Raw genomic sequence first — 18,236 nt, 5'->3', positions numbered from 1 at the left:
AATACGACGAGCTTTTACCCGCGGCTTCGCTCGCGTTAAGAAGTATTATTATTTTCTTAGCGGATGCCTACATCATAACATCTACCTGCATGCCAAATTTCAGCCTGATCCGTTCCGTGGTTTGGGCTGTGCGTTGATAGATCACCAGCGCTTGCGCTGTGTTTCGCCGAGTGAGTGAGTTTACCGGAGGCCCAATCCCCTACCCTATTCCCTTCCCTACCCTTCCCTATTCCCTTGACTTCCCTTCCCATCCTTACCCTCCCCTATTACCCTGTTCCCTCTTAAAAGGCCGGCAACGCACTTGCAGCTCTTCTATGCTGCGAGTGTCCATGGGCGACGGAAGTTGCTTTCCATCAGGTGACCCGTTTGCTCGTTTGCCCCCTTATTTCATTAAAAAAAAATGTCAGTCAGTCACCTTTGAGTTTTATATATATAGATAAATTAAAACAAAGTTTGGTTATATATAAAAGTTTAGTGTTGTGGGCCGGGTATAGGCCACTTTAATTTTGCCGTCTCTATGTGCGAACTCTGCCGCCATCCTGGGAGTCCTGGGACGCTGCCGTCCCCCCCTAGGATGCCATGGGACGCTGCCGCCCATTATAGACAATGGCCTATACTGTCTATACATAAATCCAGAGCTACACTCTCGCATTTATAATATTAATCAGGGCGAGTTACGAGAGCCCTAGTATATTCCACATCCTGAAAATTTTGTGGTACACTTTACGGAAAAACTATCACTTATTCGTGCTTTAACATAGTAATTTTTATGTATAATATGTAGATGTGATTATCATCAGTCAGTCAAGGTCAGTCAAGGTGTGACGACTGACGACGCGAGCCAGCTCACAAAGCTCGGCTTTTAGCTAGTTATTCTAGCGCCTTTTGATGATTGCAGGAATCATCCGATAGTAACTCTGAAAATGTTGAAATCCTGCTTTTCATCTGTTAAGCAAAACTACAAAATAGTGCCGGCAACAAAGTCCATGAGAAAATTAGGCCTTTACATCCGTTGTGGATGATTTATACAGTATTTTCAGAGCGAAGTAACCACTCCTCAAATTATACTATAGGTAGTGCCTGGGACAAATTCTGGACGGTAATACATTCCGGTTAGCCACTGCTCTGTGTCTTGATGCTCCCCATATTGTCGTCTCCTATCAGTGTGTTTGCGGCGCGCACGTAGACAGCTACTGTGACCACGGGTTGTGCAGCTCGCGAAGCCCTGGACGCTTTTTGCGGCATCACAGCCTGAATGACCTCATTCGTCGGGCTCTTATTTCTGTCGGAATGCCAGCTATACTGGAGGCTGGAGCCCTTCGGTTTGGCGCGCGACGATAGCATATGACCCCTGGAATGTGAAACAGGCCCTTGTGAGTTGTATGGGACGCTACTTGTGTTGACACACTTACCCCGTTCCATATGTCCAGGCCACCTCAAGCTGTGCTGGCGCAGCCGCAAACCAAGCTGAACGCTAAAGTGGCGCAAATATGAGTACCGCAGCGGAGATCTCATATATTTGAACCGTTTGGGATGGAAAAGAAAAAAATAAAGCTTTTTAGAGAAATATTATTTAAGAAGATTGAAACCGCCCGAGACCAGCTGGCTACCTGGCAGTTGGCACAGCGGATAGCACTTGCCATCCAACGTGGCAATGCTGTATCAATTTAGTATCTTAACTTTTATTAACTAAATCCTGAGTAGGGAAGGACACAATCATAATAATATTTATAATTTATGAATTACGTTCTTTGCTCTAATTAAGAAAAATAAAAATAACTTCCTGTCAACGTCAAATAATTGTCAAATCACAAATGTCAAATGTATGAAACTGTGAACTGTCAAAGCCATGTCAAAACTTAAAAATAAATATTTTTGTATTTTACCACAGAGTACTTTATGTATTTTACAAACTTAAAACATAAAAGAATTGATAATATCTTTGATAAATATTTAAAATTTGTTTTCTGTAATCATTGAGAACGTGAGTAAATGTGTTTGGCCCAGTTGCGATAAGATAAAATTGCTGTAAGTTTTTAGAACTTGTGTGGAAAAGTCATACATTTACGCGGATTTGCATTTTATGTAAATAAGTACCTTTGGAGCAATTTATAAAAATACAACTCAATTGATGTCGATGCGGATCATAGAATATTTCCGTAAGTGTTAATTATTTACTCTGTTTAATATTCCTTGCAAAAAAAGTCTAAACTTTTCTACGAACTGTTGTTGTACAAAACAATGTTTATCCTTGAAAATGAGCGTTGAATGACATCATCGGTGCGCGCTTGTCCGCTTTGGTGTAAAATTGGTGAAGTATGAGTCAGTCTAGTTCGTGCAATCGTTAGGAGTGGTACATTAAATCTTTGTAATTATTTTTTAGCATTTCTCGTGTTATTTGCGCTTGCGAAGGCAGACATGGATTTAAAAGCACTCTCCTCATCGGTCGCCCAATTCTCGGCCAAGTTTTGCAATGTAAGTAAAATATGTCTATATTAAAACCAAACTTTTATGTGTCCTATTCTTTTTCCTATTTTCCTTATTGCTCACAACAAGTCCATTAGCAGACCAACATTTTAATCAATAACTTGATTTGGTATTTAACTTTTATTTTGAAGATCATCTAGCAAAACATGTGTAAAGTAAATAGTGTGTAGAATATTAGATATAATAATTTATTGATTTTTTTTTAAATATTTAATGATATTATAGGAACTAGACAAAACCAAAAGTGTGGTATCATCCCCACTGTCTGCAGAGTTTGTTCTGGCTCTCTTGACTCTGGGCACCACTGACACTGCACACGAGGAACTGCTTACTTCTTTGGGTATTCCCAATGATGATGCGGTAAGTGGACACATTTCTTTGCCAAAGCTACTTAATTCATGAAGACCTAAGCGGCCGCATCCGGCCGCGATAACAATGGAAAAGCTATTGTGTCTCGTTATTCCACGATCGATGGGTTAAGTTTATGAATGACTGATTATGTTTGATTGTATGATTATGTATTCAAAATCCTATACTATGACTACAAAATACCTGACCAATTTTACTTTATTAGTGCCTATTAGTATTGGGTCTGTCAGAGATCAGAAGCATGATTAGGGGCAGATCAAAGTCAGTTCTATTTTTAAGGATTTATTTACCTCTACCTAAAATATTCAAGCTCTCCTATTTTAAATGAATCAAAGGACCTTAAATTAGAGTTTTTAAGACCAAAACTTGTTGTAAACTTCAAGATAAAAAGGGTAACTTTAATATTGTAATAGGTACTGTGTAGTAATGTAATAGACTAAAAAGTGACAATATTTACAGATTAGATCATCATTTTCATCATTGTCAACAAAACTCAAGGCAATAAAGGGAGTGACACTTAATGTGGCCAACAAGGTGTACATCAAGGAGGGGGCTTATGAGCTAGTCAAAGAGTTGGAGGAAGACGCTGTGAAAGTATTTGATGCAGCCATTGAGAAAATAAACTTTGGTGACAGCGCTGCTGCTTCGAATCTCATTAACAAATGGGTAAGAATTTATAGATGATAAAGTAATGATATTTAATAAATTATGGAAATGCAATTTTGAGATGTATATTGTCACAGACATAGATCAATATAGATACCGCATGTCACTCCATTTGTATGAAAACAAGCGTGTCACTTTTTTCCTACCTACTGTGACATACTGATGATAAGAATCGTGTCCATTATCTTGGCCAACGTTTCTATTTTAATATCTACAGCTCAATACAGCACCTTCAGGCATTTAGGCATTTTAAAAATTGTATTGACGTTCGATTCTGATAGCAGACTAAAGAACAGACGTTTGGGAACGCGATATGGCACGCGAAGTACATACGCATGCGGTATCTATCTTGATCTATGTCTGTGTATATTGTATACTGTATAGGGTTAGTTGGTCTTGAAATATCCATATTTATTTACAAATATCTTTTTATATTAATAGAAACTTTGTCTATTTTCTAATCATGGGCGTAGCGAGGTACAGGCAGGGGGGGGGGGGGGGGGGAGCTGCCCCCCCCTACAAGAGCGGTCGGTCGTTAATGCTCACGAGTTTCATACCTAAACGTGGAGCGGATAGAGTTGCGAGGTGAGAGAGGAGGCATTCAATCCCAGTTCGCTCTCTCGTATTTTGTTAAAAATCACGAATTCGTAGTCTACGATTTTCTTAATCTGCCCATGGGCTGGTTTTAGCACTACCAGTGCCCTGGGCGAGTTTTATTCGGCGCCCAGGGTGCTGATAGTGTTGAAAAAATTTGGCGATAGTGTTGAAAAAATTTGGCGCCCCTTTTGTTTGCCTTCAGCATCTCTTTCGGCGTTAGGGGGGGCGGCGACGCCGGTCGCCCAGCGTCGTCCCCCCCCCCCTCCCGCTGCTACTGCCCCCCATTATAGAGTCCTGGCTACGCTCATGTTTCTAATAAAAGGAAAGTTAATATCTGCTTAATTCTAAAACAAAAATCTTATTTGCCTTTAAATCGAGTTTTTTTAACAGGTTGAACAAAAAACAAATGAAAAAATCAAAGATTTGCTGAGTCCTGATAGCGTGAACGATGACACGCGTCTCGTCCTTGTCAACGCCTTATATTTCAAGGTAAGTCATTCTGCAACAAATATGTCCATCCGCCCAGTTAAAGTTATTTTTACTGCTCATGGATAATGTTTATTGTTATGTGTTTGTTGCCTTCTAGTTATGAAACAAACATCTCAGTTTGTTTCATAACTAGAAGGCACTGCTTAATGCTATGCTAAATGTAACATTTATTATTTTTATTATAAATAGCCATGTTACTGTATGGTATAAGGTATTTAAGTTTAAATACACTGTATTATATTTAAACTTAAATACCTTGCTGATAACAGATTGTATTTAACATCAGTATATTTTATGGATTAAAAAGGAAACTAACGAAAGTAGTATGTAAGTAAATTAAAAAAACGGTAACTTAGGTGATATAAGTTTTAATGTTTCACTGTTACACTTACAACTTATTATTGTATCAAAATTTATCATTACCTTTTTTTTTATTTTAACTCATAGGGTTCTTGGAAGAAGAAGTTCGATGCAAGGGCCACTAGAGATCAGCCCTTCTACCTCAATGCTGATACCAAAGTAGATGTTCCTATGATGTACAAAGAGGATGATTATAAGTATGGACAAAGTGAAGAGTTGAAGGCTCAGGTATGCACATCATTATATCATATTGCTCTTGACAAACGTGTGCTGTCCCGCCCAAGGTTACATCACGGCCAAATTCATGACTGTTCAGTCCAATGACCTGCCTAAACATCGACGGCGTTATACCATCAAATATATTAAACGGAAATAGAAAAGTGAAAACTAATAAAAAATATCAGGTATAGCACTGAAGTTTTGTACTCTGAATGCAATGTCTTGACTGTCCGCCAGCTATATATTCTGCGTACAGTACTTCGTAAGCATGCCTCCTTACCTTTTGATTCACCTAACACTAGTCGACGCACACGTGGCAGAATCTGCCCAGTAAATAAACATAAAACCACTTTCGCCGCACGTCAATATAATATACTCTCGTCTAAAATACAATTCAACTCCATAATTTCTATATATCCGCTTTCGAGATATGACGTAAAGAAAGCCATCACTACATACCTCCTTAAGCTATCTTATCAAGAAACTAAAAGTCTCCTTGTAGTCGTATATTAAAACTTATAGCATACATTATATGATATAATATTATGACCTATTAAAATATGTATTTAGTAACGGCAATCATAGCACATATACACTCACACATCCCACACTCATGCACCATAGCAGTATTTTCTACTGAACCCAAGACGCTGTCGTAGGGCTATGGTGCATGCACCGCCTGAGTTCATATTATGCACTCTAACACACACACACACACACTCACATACACACACGCACTCACATACACACACACTCGCACCATGACACAATGTATTAGGTCTTATGTGTTAAAAGTCAAAAAGTTGATTCCGTAATCACAAATATTTGCACCCTAGATATGAATCATGATGGCATGAAAATAAATGTAGTATACATTTAATATACTTAGTACCCACACAAACACACAACATCTCTAATTCTTGCACCATAGCAGTTTTTACTTACTGAACCCAAGCTCACACGAATACACTGAACACACACACACACACACACACACACACACACACACACACACACACACACACACACACACACACACACACACACACACAAAATGACCTTTTTATCCTTAACTCTAGCCTATGTTTTACATTTAATATATAATATCTAAAAGATTTGTTTACTAAACCCAAAAACATGATAGATTATAAAATTATAATAACATGAAAATTGGATTGTACTTCTTTTACAACCGCCTCAACTGTGAGAATCACTGACTCCGATATCACATTATAATAGTTTCGAAGTCAGAGAAGAGATCAACCAACCTGTGCCATCCGAGTTTAAATCCTAATTTGTGTACAATATTCATTGCCTGTAAATAAGATGTAAGTTTTTGGGATATCAATAAACGTATTATTATTATTATATTATTATTATTATTAATAAACACTATCAAGCTTTGGAGCACATCCAAAAAATTCCTTTACATAAATTACTTTCCAGACTAATCTAAATATTTAAGAGGTTCTATTTTTAAATATAAACAATGGTGTTTAAATTGCGAAAATAGATTGTACCAGCTACATTGTACAGGCGCCAGGCGGAAAGACGCTTGCGAAACTAAATGTTACATTATGCATCACACCTCTGCAACTGGGAAAACCGTCTATGCAATATAATAACAGAATACGAAATATGTAACATATCTTATCCTTGTTATGTCTGTTATGTATGGGAAAACTTAGTTACGAGCTTGTTACGTAATAACTTACTATATTTACCTATGGTTAAAAAAACCCTATAATATTTTATGATTATTGAACCTTAGTTGTACTTAATATGAAAAGACTTATCAACTATTACCAAAAAACGTACTGTGCTCATTATCATTAGATAACTGTACTCATATGGGACCGTTTGGTTTCCCTTGGACATACTAATAAGACCGAGATTTAGTATATCTATAAAGATGAACAAAATGCCTAAACAAATATGTCCGTAACTGCTCAAAGCGCCAGACATTTTTTCATCTATATAGGTAGTGAAACGCCCACCAATGACCAGTATGATTGTAAACACCCAGACGATTACGCATCTGTATATTATATAGCATAGTTGCTATGCTATTAATAGATATAGATGCGTAAACGTCTGGGTGCTTACAATCATATTCGTCATTTATGGGCGTTTCACTACCTACATAGATGGAAAATGCCATAACACAACTTTACGTTTTCAGCTTCTAGAGATCCCGTACGAAGGCGAATCGGCTAGTATGCTGATCGTCCTGCCCAACGACATAACCGGCCTGGACGGTGTGCTGCAGAAGTTGGCCGGCGGCTACGACCTGATGGCCGAACTCGACAAGATGTGGAGCACCAAAGTGCAGGTCACGATGCCCAAGTTCAAGATCGAAACTGAGATCGACTTAATGTCTGTTCTGCCTAAGGTAAAATCATACTTAACTAGACTTTCCGCGCAGCTTCGCCCGCGTAAATTAGGAGTATCACAGAAATCGTACATTTTCCCGTAAAAAATAGCATATGTCCCTTACCGTGGCCTACTCTAAGGTATATCTGCTCCCCTATGCTATATAATACCATGACATCTTATAGCAGTATTACTTTAATATTACTTTCAGATTTCGCACAAACAAAAAACATAGCTATGTTTATAAAAATAGAGATCACGTTTGTTTATGCGAAATTCAAAAGTAATATTAAAGTAATACTGCTTTAAGAGCTCATGGTAGGCCCCCTGTGCTAAATAACATAAAAATTGCTGTCCAGTAGTTCTTGAGACAAGTACTTTCAAATGTATTTCCACATTTTCCTCTGTTTCTTTTCTCATATTGGTCGCAGCGTGTTGTTATATACCTTTGGGCATGCCTCGATAAATGGGCTATCTAACACTGACAGAATTTTTCAAATCGGACCAGTAGTTCCTAAGATTAGCGCGTTCAAGCAAACAAACATACAAACGAACTTTTGAGCTCTATAGTATAAGTATAGATTATGCGCACAAATTCGTTTTCGCCCAAATCAGTTTATTACGCAGAAACCGCGCTGAAAAAACTTGACCTTGGATGAAAACTATCCTATGTCCTTTGTCAGGTTTCTAAGTAGGTATCTCCAAATCAGGCCTTGTACCATGAAACTGTTTTGAGACTCAAACAATCGAACGAGAATGCCGCATCCTACTCTAATAAACGTGAAATGACGTTGTTAGAGCAGGACGCGGCATTCTCATCCGATTGTTTGAGTCTCAAAACAGTTTCGTAGTAGGCCTACGGTCTCAAGTAAGTATCTATTAAATTTCATCAAAATTAGTTCAGGGGTTTAAGCGTGAATTAATTGTATTACTAGCCAAAAGTAAACTTTAGTTAGTCTTGTAAAGTATGTATTCACTCTGTTCCAAGATTTGTCTTTTTTACGAACGTAGTCAATGGTCATTGGAAATATTTACATAAGTATTATAAGCAATAACAAAATTAAAATTATTATCGACCGCAAATGTCTGAAGGTAACAAAAATTTACGAAATATGCGTTATCACTAAAACTTTTCTGATAAATGCAATTACACATACTTACTTAGTAGTTGATAAGATTGTAATTTGTCATGAAATTATCATGAACAATGAACTTGTCATGAAGTAGTGAATGGTCATACAGCTGCCCTTTTACCAACAATAATGAATCACATTGTTCTGTACAAAAAAATTTGATTTTTAAAGTTATAAACTTTTATAATATACTTTTAATTAAATATTGATAGATTTCATTTAAATGAAATCTATCAATATTTAATTTACATTTAAATGTACTTATAACTTATTGTCAGTGACTAGTGTATATATAGAGCGTAGAAGTTTACAAGTGAACTTCGGTCCTTTGAAATCCGGCTACTGGATGGAGAGAAATTCGTCCAATGCCCTATATATCCACACGCGTACACCTAATATACAGGGTGTAACAAAACTATACTATGCTTTAGGATGTGTATGAGTCCCCTTTATAAAGTTCTGTGTGACTTTCACAGTGAACTCTATATAAGGGACTCTATATAGCAGCGCTGAAAGAGTAAGTTTTTTACGTTTGTATGAGAATAGTATGGGAAATTTAGATTGTCAGCACTGCTACTTTCACAGTGCACTCTAGAAAAGGGACTCTGTACGCATTTGCGTGTATTGTACGCATCTGTGTGTGCCATACTCATTTACGTGCAAAAATGCTTGCACTACGCGCATTTGAGTGCATAAGTGCATGCACAGTACGCATTTGCGTGCAGTAGTGCATGCGCTGTAGCATAAACGCGGGCATTGTAGACATTTGCTTGCATAAGTATATGCACAGTACTCATTTGCGTGCATAAGTGCGTGCGCAGTACGCATTATTCGCGTGTATAAGTGTGTGTATTGTACGCATTCGTACCGTAAGTATTAGTAAAATGTTATTAAGTATGGCTTTATAATTTCAGCTGGGGATTAAAGCCATCTTCGACAGCAGCAATTCGGGTTTGACAAAGATCCTAAACAATAACGAGAGTTTATACGTTTCAAAGGCTGTCCAAAAGGCCTTTATCGAGGTCAACGAAGAGGGAGCAGAGGCTGCCGCCGCTACCGGTAAGGTGTTTTACTATTATTTTATAGTCACAGTCATGAGATGACGCGCAGAACTTCATTTTATCACATACGGAGTTATATACTACATCTCAGGATTGTAACTATTATTGTGCTATTATTTGTGCTTAGTTGTCAAAAGGCGGTTAGCTTATTTCAGTTGAATGTTTAAAAAAGTACGCTTTGCTTACCTTTTCTCGTCTTTCTATGTTGCTTTTATTTTATAGAAAGTATAGGAGAGAACTAATAGGTACTTATATTTTTCAATAAAAAATGTTACTAATTGTCACTTACCTAATCACATACATAATAACATTCTTATATTAACAACACATTTTGTCTTTATAAAAAACCTACAATTCGTTATAGCAAGGACAATGATTAAGAATACTTACTTATTTACTTTGTATCTTTAGTAAAATAGGTTTTTTTAAAGTTTAAAGGGAAAAATAGGACTAGAAGTGCCCATTTCAAGCTATGCGCCCAACGCGATATTTCAAATGTTATAAAAAAATATATCAAACGCTTTCAGCTCTATGGCTTTTTTAAAATGAAATTAGCGGTGGTGTGTTATATGTAGTAGACATGACTCTAACTTCATCCGTCTCTGTGCAGCGTTTGTCGTAGAGTGCCGGTCTCTAGTGCTCTCAGAGGAGTTTCTCGCTGATCATCCGTTTTTCTACCTACTCATGGAGGAAAACCGCACCCCCATTTTTATTGGTGCATACCGCGGCGTCCGTAGCTCATAATTTTATACTTTAAAAAATATAAGTAGTCAATTGTTTTTTTTGTTTATAATAATAATTAGATTATTGGGAAAAATTGTAGTGCCATGAGTTTTTGAATCTCATGTCAAGTTTACATGTTACAGTTATTTAGTTTTTATATAAATAATAATAATCAGTCGCATATATAGTCATTTTTTTAGTTAAGTATTATGTTTTGGAAGTCTTATGTTCGCACCAAATTTAGAAATTGTTCAATTTGAATTTTTTTATTTAATATGCGTTGGTGTGGCGGCTTCTATGACGTGTTTGTAACTGTTGAATTGACGTACCATAGCTAGGGATTTACATTTTATGAAAATACTATCGTGATTCGTGACAAAATATACCATAAAAAGCTTTTATTTAATCATTTTTAAATAACACCCCAATCACTGTGTTAAACTTACACTTACCTTTTACATAATACTGCTTTCGGCCTCTTCACACTAGCGTTTGGTTAACATAATCTAAGGTTCCTTTGTGTAAAATAAAAAATAAAATAAATAATATGCGTTCAATAAACGTATGCGTTTATCGGACGCGGCGCCGCACAAAATGCGGGCGCCTGACGTTATGAATAATATATTTTAAATTGTAAAATTTTAATTAAAGGGGTATCTACTTATAGTTTAGCTTACAAAAGGTGTGTCCGAAACTAAAAGTATACTAGCTATTTTGATTTGATGACATAATATATTTGAGCTCCGAGACATGGTGTACTCTAGCCAGTATACTTTGTTCCACACATCCATAGACAAAGGAGAAGTTATAGAATAAAATGTTCAACTGTTCAAGCCCTTTCATTTGGTATATATTGTCTCAAAGTGCTACAGTGATGGATACTATATGTCCCTCCTTCTTTCTCAAACAATGCAACTCCCTCGATATGGTACGCGACTGTGTTGTCAACTGTTGGGTTGTGGGTAGTGATGGCGGTGCGTAAGAAACGCGCGATATCGTCTCCGCGCGCGTTCGCGGCGGACCGCCCGGCGCTGTGGCTCGTCATGGCGTCGCGCACGCCCGTGTTCGCGCTCGTGCCGCGCCTCCGACCCGCGACGCACGCACGCACAGAACTCTAAGGTATGATTCACATCTGCTGGGTTAGAGTATGGTTAATGAGGTGGGTGGATTTTGTACTTATTTTGTTTAATATTAACTGGGTGAAGCCTAAGAACCTGTCCACACGGGCGTTGCGTCGACGCAGCGCCGCCGTTTGATGCATAGGCGCCAGGCGGCCACACGGGCGCTGCGTCATCGCAGCGTTATTAGTGTGTGAGTTGCGCGCTGCTGTCACAACGCAGCGCGCCGTGTGGACACCTTGGTTATTTGTATGTAAAACAACGCAACGGCAGCCTGCGTCGACGCAACGCTGACGCGACGCGTGTGGACTGGCTCTAATGCCGTTTATGCTGCGCATGCGCTGTAAAACTTTGACAGGGACTTATAAAAAAGCGTAAGTTTTTTATGAAGTTAGCGGAAATTTTATCAGTAATAGAAAAGTTTTTTGGAGTGGGCATTCGGCCTACCTAATGCCTTAATAAGATGTGAATCGTCCCTCGGATGTAGCATAAGGTTATTTTATGAAATACTCTAGCAACGTGGGCTCAGACCGAATAAAAAAGATAGTCTTGTCAAAAAGTGAGGCCGGTTTAAATGCAGGACACGTAGCGCCATCTCGCCTTATTGTAACACTGTAAATACATGAAGAGGTGTAGCGTCGTCTGCGGTTATAGAACGGCCTCAGTTTTTGCCTTTATATTTTGGTCTGAGCACGCAATTGTAAATAAAATATACAATAAAATACAAATGTTATATATTAGAGAAAATGTATACCTGTAACAGCTGTGACCTACTTAGATTAGGTACAGTCATTGACACATTGATAGACATAGATAGTGTACCATACTATAAATATATAGATAGGTAGGTGGAATATTATATAAAAAATATTATCCATCAATAACATGTACTTCTAACAGTAACTTAAAAGATAATATTTCTTAACTTCACATCCAATCATCTGGAAAGCAGTTTGTCTAATTAAAAACTTTAATTTTGTAAATAAATGACAGAAAAAAATAATTTACGTTAACTGGTCTGGTTATGTCAAACCAATAATTTAACAGATCATGTTACATTGACTTGACTTAGCCCGACCAAATAACATAGGGCGACCGTCTGTCTAGACAATGAAGTGGAATCTTTATGAAATCACCTGCATTGCCTGTTTCCGTGTCTTTTTTGCCTAATAAAAACATAATACTCTATTGTAGATAGTGCATTGTAAAGCCTAACCATTTATATTATATGAGCTTGCACGGGTCACTTCATTATTTAATACAACAACGCTTTAAGAGGGCGACTAACCCAAAAAATCAAACATCGTCCTTCTCTCTTCACACTCACGCCCGTCTTTCATATGTCAGGTGAAAAAGGACGACGCGAATCCGTCGCCAAATTATTTTTTTTCTCAATAACTCGATAAATATTCAACATTTTAAAAATCCGCTTGGTCGATCTCTCAATGATAGAATTTTATACAATGTGTTAAAATATTAACTTAGTTCAATGCATGGTTATGGCAATAAATGAAAAATTCGTGAAAATTAGATGCATCTTTGTGATTTTTTTCTATCGAAAAAATTTTAAGATATCGTGTTTTTGCTCAGATCGAATTCTCGGAAATATAATGTAGTATCTAATTTTAGAAAATGAAGCAGTTCGGGGCTTATTTTCAAGTATAAGAATGTATTATAAAATCGACAATTTAGGGTTAGTCGCCCACTTAAGTTACTACTTCGGTTAACAAAGCATTGTTATATTTTATATTTCTGGTCAGGCTATATCGTGGTACACAAAACTAATAATAAAGAAAGAGAAATAGCTATTATATTAAAATGATAATAAAAACACCAAGTCATCCAAAAAAAACCTTGCCATTAGCGAGCCGAAGAGAGTCATAAAAATCTAAGGGTGGGTTGCACCAACTTCCTTTAACTATTAGCGTTCTCGGCATCTGGAACTGCCCCGGGGCAGGGCAGGCCGAATGGATACGGAAATAGCCAAACAAAACCAATGATCCACGAAGCACGTAGACTTAGTACTAGTGCAATACGTAGTTTATGTTCTTAATTTAAACCTCTGCTATTTCCGTATCCGTTCGGCCCGCCATGCCTACCCTGTCCCGGGACAGTCCTAGATGCCGAAAACGATATTTAACTTTAACTATAACAAAATGTCAAATCTCTAGATAAAGTCAATAATAATGGACGCCATATTATTTGACGATAACCTTAGTTATTCTCGCTAAACTACAAATAAAGAAGATCCTTGTTCGTAAATCTAATGACACAATTTTGTTTTTTAATGTAAAAAACTAAACTGCTTTTTATTTTAAAAGCATTTTAGATACTAATGTCTATAGAATATCATAGACCATGACATTTTACTGTACAACTACTCGTATTCTATTTCATTATTATAAGCCATGTGTCGTGGTAGAAGAACAATTTGACGTATCGCTAACATGCCGCCCCTGTGCAGGCATGGTGATGATGTTGCGGTGCGCGCGCCCCATGGCGATGCCATTCCGAGTCGACCGTCCCTTCTACTACGTGCTCGCTGATGAAAACCACGCCCCCATCTTCGTGGGCGCCTACCGGGGCGCCTAGACCATAGACTAACCATGGACTAGAGAGAAGCGCTGTCATTGCGACACATTAGTGACAGAGAGAGACCGAAACTCTACCAGTAGCGTAATAATTACAGTTCGACAAGGCTTTATATGAACGTGGCGAGAAAAGAAACTAAACGCTTCTATCATACAAAAACGTCATTTTTGACATGTTTTTCACAGTTCTCCTTTACCAGCAGCGCTCCCGTCAATGTCATCCACGTTCATTTAAAGCCTTATCGAGCTGAATATACTATCAGAGAAGTTGATTCATAGGCAGATCACAGATGGCAGATCTATATCATTTGGTCGGATTATGTCAGTCCAATGTAAGTCGCAATCTGTCGGCTAGATTTGATATAACCCGACCAAAACACGTAGGTCCACCACCTACCTATGAATCAACTTCTCTTACAGTACCTTGTCGCCTGTTGCATTACTCTCGCAAGAAACATAATCATCCTGTGGGCGCCTAAACATAGAACGTAGACTAGAAAGTAGCGCTCGTGCCAACGTAAGTATTCGTCACAAAGAGACCAAAATCCTACCAGCATGGTGACTACGTATTTTGCGATAGCAATGCCACAGAAGATTGAGAGCAGATATTGTTGTGTTGGCAGCAATGATGAAATACTCAAACCAGATATGTTACTACCGCGCGCGTTGTGAAGCTTCAAATACGGCCCAATTGGGCCGTCTGTTGTTTAGTCTGCATCGAGCGCAGTCACGAACGTGCCGCGTCTTGTCTTACCTAAATAAATTGAAAATGACGTCGTGCGTGTTTCGAAAATGTACCAATTATGACTCGAAAGTAAACAAAACACATGGAATCTCTTACCACATGTCTTGATTGCAATAATTACTTCGATTATTTACATTTTCAATTATTTTTTCGAACAATCTGGAAAAAATCGAATTTTCGTCATAGCTCAGGCGAAGAAAGAGACAGCGATGCGATTCGACGTTTAAAAATAGAACTGTCTCTTTTATGTAAATGGTTTTTCGTATCTTTTGTTTCACTTATCTGTCAAATTTGTCAATGTCTGCAATTTTGAATTTGAAAATTGTTCGGAAGAGATTTAAGCCGGCAAATAGTATGGACGTAACATATCTGTATAAGTAGAATATCATTGGTTGGCAGCAATTTCCTCCTATCACAAAATACATACTCACCCTGTAAGGCGTCAAACCACTACGCAGACTAGAAGTAATGAGCGCTGCGCTGTCACGGCAACGAATTGACTAAAGAAAGGGACAAGGGATAGGTTGTTTTTTTCTTTCGTGTTTGTGCGTAAAAAAGTTATTAACTTTCTGTCTCTTTCTAGAGCCATCGTAGTTGCCTAATAATTTTTCTACGTCTATGGACATATTACAATGTCAGTTTTGCATTTAAAATGTGATTATATTTATTACCTACTAATTTTATTACTGAAATGTTAATTTTAATTTTTAATTGCCCTATAATCATGTCATTAATATATAAATTCGTTCCTACCTGTCCAATCAATGTATAAAATAAAATGTTTTTATATTTAAAATTCTAATTGTAATACATTTGGACATATTGTTTTTATTTTTAAGTGCGTACAATCTGTCAAAAAAGTCATGAAATTAAAAAGTGGCAACATCGTAGTGTCATCCCTTTCAAATCAATCAAAACAAAAAGGGATGACACTACGATGTTGCCACTTTTTAATTTCATGCCTTTTTTGACAGACTGTACTTATAAAATTAGGTTTAGACCATTGTGTTAATCATTGTATAATGTTGTAAAATTAATATCAATATTTGTTACGTGAAATATATTTGTACATTTATGTTAGCTGCTGTTGTTACTGCTTTGGAATGCTTGAGAATGTCATGTCTTATCAATGTCAAATGCTGCACCATAATTTTACTACCTGGAAATGGAAAGAAATAGTACTAATTTTATATTTATTTGTATTTTATGATGCTGGGCCCGTTATCTTTGTCTTAAAACTTATCTGTAATTAAAAATGTATATCACCATATTATACATTTTTAATGGTTCGTTCGTTCTGAATCGTAGTGTTATCCCTTTTTTCTTACAATGATTTGAAAAGGATGACACTACGATGTTGCCACTTTTTTTTTTGACGACCTCTGTGTCTCAGTTGGTGGGCTGTTGGTAGCTCAAGCCGGGGGTCGCGGGTTCGAATCCCGCCGAAGGAACAAAAGGTTTTCAATGTTCCCGGGTCTGGATGTGTATTAAATATGTGTATCATGTAATAAAAATCTTAAATATATGTATAGTATAAAAGTATTACATATATTTCCGTTGTACCCGTAACACAAGTCCTTCAGGTACTTACCACGGGGCCAGACTGACGTGGTGTGAAGCGTCCATAGATATTACTATTATTATTATTTCTTCAGTTTTTTGACAGACTATAAAAGTCGTAATTTGAACGTCGTAAAACTGGACTCCAAGTAGGTAAATATCTGATCGAGACAATCTTATATTAAAAGAACCAAATATTTCTCTTTCCCTTTTGTTGAACACGTAACTCACGGCTTGCATGGCACGCTCTTAGTATTACTTCAATGTTTTTATACGTACCATGCTCGAAGCCGGCGGTTATAGACAGTATTGTTTAATTGCAGCAATGGGGATCGCATTATGCTGCGCGATCCTCGACCCGCCCCCGACCCCGCGTTTCGTCGCCGACCATCCGTTTTTGGCGGCCATCGTTGTCGACGGCACTCTATATTTTATGGCAACACAGCGCGGTAATTAGAAATCGTACGAAAAATGTCGAAGCGACTTGAAAAACATGGCAATTAAAATATTGTTGTTACTTGAATTAAGGAACTGATTAACTCATTCTGTTAACTGCTGTTCTCGGTAAGACAGAATATTGATTGCCTGAAATAAAATAACAACAAATACGTAAGAAAACCAAAGTAAAATCTTACATTTAGTTAACTACACTTATCTCTGTTTAGAGTATAAATTAGAGTATATGGAATGTATTTATTTTATATGAGAAATCAGTACAGTTCACTAATAGTAGCATTTACTATGTTAATATTTTTGTACAAATTTAATTCTTTTGTTAGACATGACATTCATACCTACAGAAGGTAGCATTTTATTTAAAGACTTTTGTAACCATAATATTGAGATACACATAGATATTTTTGTACACCAGTGATATTTAAAATGTTAATGCCTTATTAAATTGACACAAATATTTACTATTTGTAGTTTCATTTTACTATTACGTCCCTTCTTAACCCTTTTAAATTCAATTCCATTAAATCTTAACTGAAAACTTTAAACTCCAACAGTTAATTGTGTCACTGTCTCTATTTCCCAATTGCAGTAGTAGAGTGCATTATGCGGCATAATGCTCAACAAGAATGTATCAACTAGGTACAGCAACGCTTCCCAACCATCAGTAGAAGATAAAAACGATCCCACCAAAAACATTTTATGTAAAATGTTGCCAAGACGACCACATATAAGGTTTGCCCTGTGAAAAAATATCAGATCGCATGTAGAGCCAATCTTGTGAATCTACATGGCCTAACTCTACCGACGCCACAGACATAGATCAATCTATATTTTATGTTGTGACCGACACTAACTTCAAGAAATTCTATATATCAGAAATTTATGGCTTCGCCGTTTCGGTACCGTCGTGGAGGTGATGCGATCATTTAGTTTCTGTAGGTCTACTACGAAACCGTTTTGAGACTCAAACAATTATTGGCTGAGAATGCCGCGTCCTGCTCTAACAACGTAATTTCTCGTTTATTAGAGTGGGACGCGGCATTCTCGTACAATTGTTTGAGTCTCAAAACGGTTTCGTGGTACGGCCCCTGATCTGAAGTAGTAACGAAGCAGCCAAGCCATAGGTACATAATTACAAACAGTGTGTATGTTCTTACACAATCAAGAGCTGTTATAAGACTGTAATCACAGTTTCATTGTCCTATCTTACTACAAAGTTCATATATAGTATATTATACTGATTTTATAGCGATCATAAATTCCTACTGTAATTTACGACTTGTATTAGT

The 18,236-nt window shown here is 37.3% G+C and overlaps 1 protein-coding gene and 1 long non-coding RNA gene across 7 annotated transcripts; one reads left to right on the top strand and one right to left on the bottom strand.

Annotated features, from left to right (window-relative positions):
* The first annotated feature begins 1,885 nt into the window (after positions 1–1,885).
* LOC121729872 (antichymotrypsin-2-like) lies at positions 1,886–17,412 on the top strand. Of its 6 annotated transcripts, none has more exons than XM_042118538.1 (10): positions 1,886–2,159; positions 2,384–2,475; positions 2,713–2,847; positions 3,316–3,522; positions 4,510–4,608; positions 5,056–5,196; positions 7,370–7,579; positions 9,608–9,752; positions 11,444–11,596; positions 16,815–16,957. In XM_042118538.1, the coding sequence occupies exons 1-9, from the start codon at positions 2,132–2,134 to the stop codon at positions 11,593–11,595; spliced, it is 1,209 nt and encodes a 402-aa protein (XP_041974472.1). In that variant the 5' UTR covers positions 1,886–2,131; the 3' UTR covers position 11,596; positions 16,815–16,957. The 6 variants fall into 6 exon arrangements, 5 of the variants coding, with proteins under 5 accessions (XP_041974472.1, XP_041974473.1, XP_041974476.1 ...); XM_042118539.1 differs by lacking the exon at positions 16,815–16,957 and adding an exon at positions 14,060–14,146; XR_006036022.1 differs by lacking the exons at positions 11,444–11,596; positions 16,815–16,957 and adding exons at positions 14,060–14,276; positions 14,437–14,457 and having other exon boundaries at positions 1,888–2,159.
* Positions 15,973–16,829, bottom strand: LOC121729882. Its single transcript, XR_006036023.1, has 2 exons — positions 16,771–16,829; positions 15,973–16,090 (listed from the first exon to the last, which is right to left on the bottom strand). It is a non-coding gene; the product is annotated as an uncharacterized LOC121729882 (long non-coding RNA).
* Positions 17,413–18,236: the final 824 nt, after the last annotated feature.

Source organism: Aricia agestis, chromosome 8 (assembly GCF_905147365.1).
Source record: "Aricia agestis chromosome 8, ilAriAges1.1, whole genome shotgun sequence".
Lineage (NCBI taxonomy): Eukaryota > Metazoa > Arthropoda > Insecta > Lepidoptera > Lycaenidae > Aricia > Aricia agestis.
This window is presented reverse-complemented; position numbering and strand designations above follow the sequence as displayed.

What these genes read in the sequence shown, in the direction of transcription:
- LOC121729872 (XM_042118538.1), top strand. Translation starts at nt 2,132, where the DNA reads ATGTCGATGCGGATCATAGAATATTTCC. An exon ending in GCGGATCATAGAATATTTCC is followed by an intron (nt 2,160 to 2,383) that starts GTAAGTGTTAAT and finishes ATTATTTTTTAG; the next exon opens with CATTTCTCGTGTTATTTGCG. An exon ending in GTATTCCCAATGATGATGCG is followed by an intron (nt 2,848 to 3,315) that starts GTAAGTGGACAC and finishes CAATATTTACAG; the next exon opens with ATTAGATCATCATTTTCATC.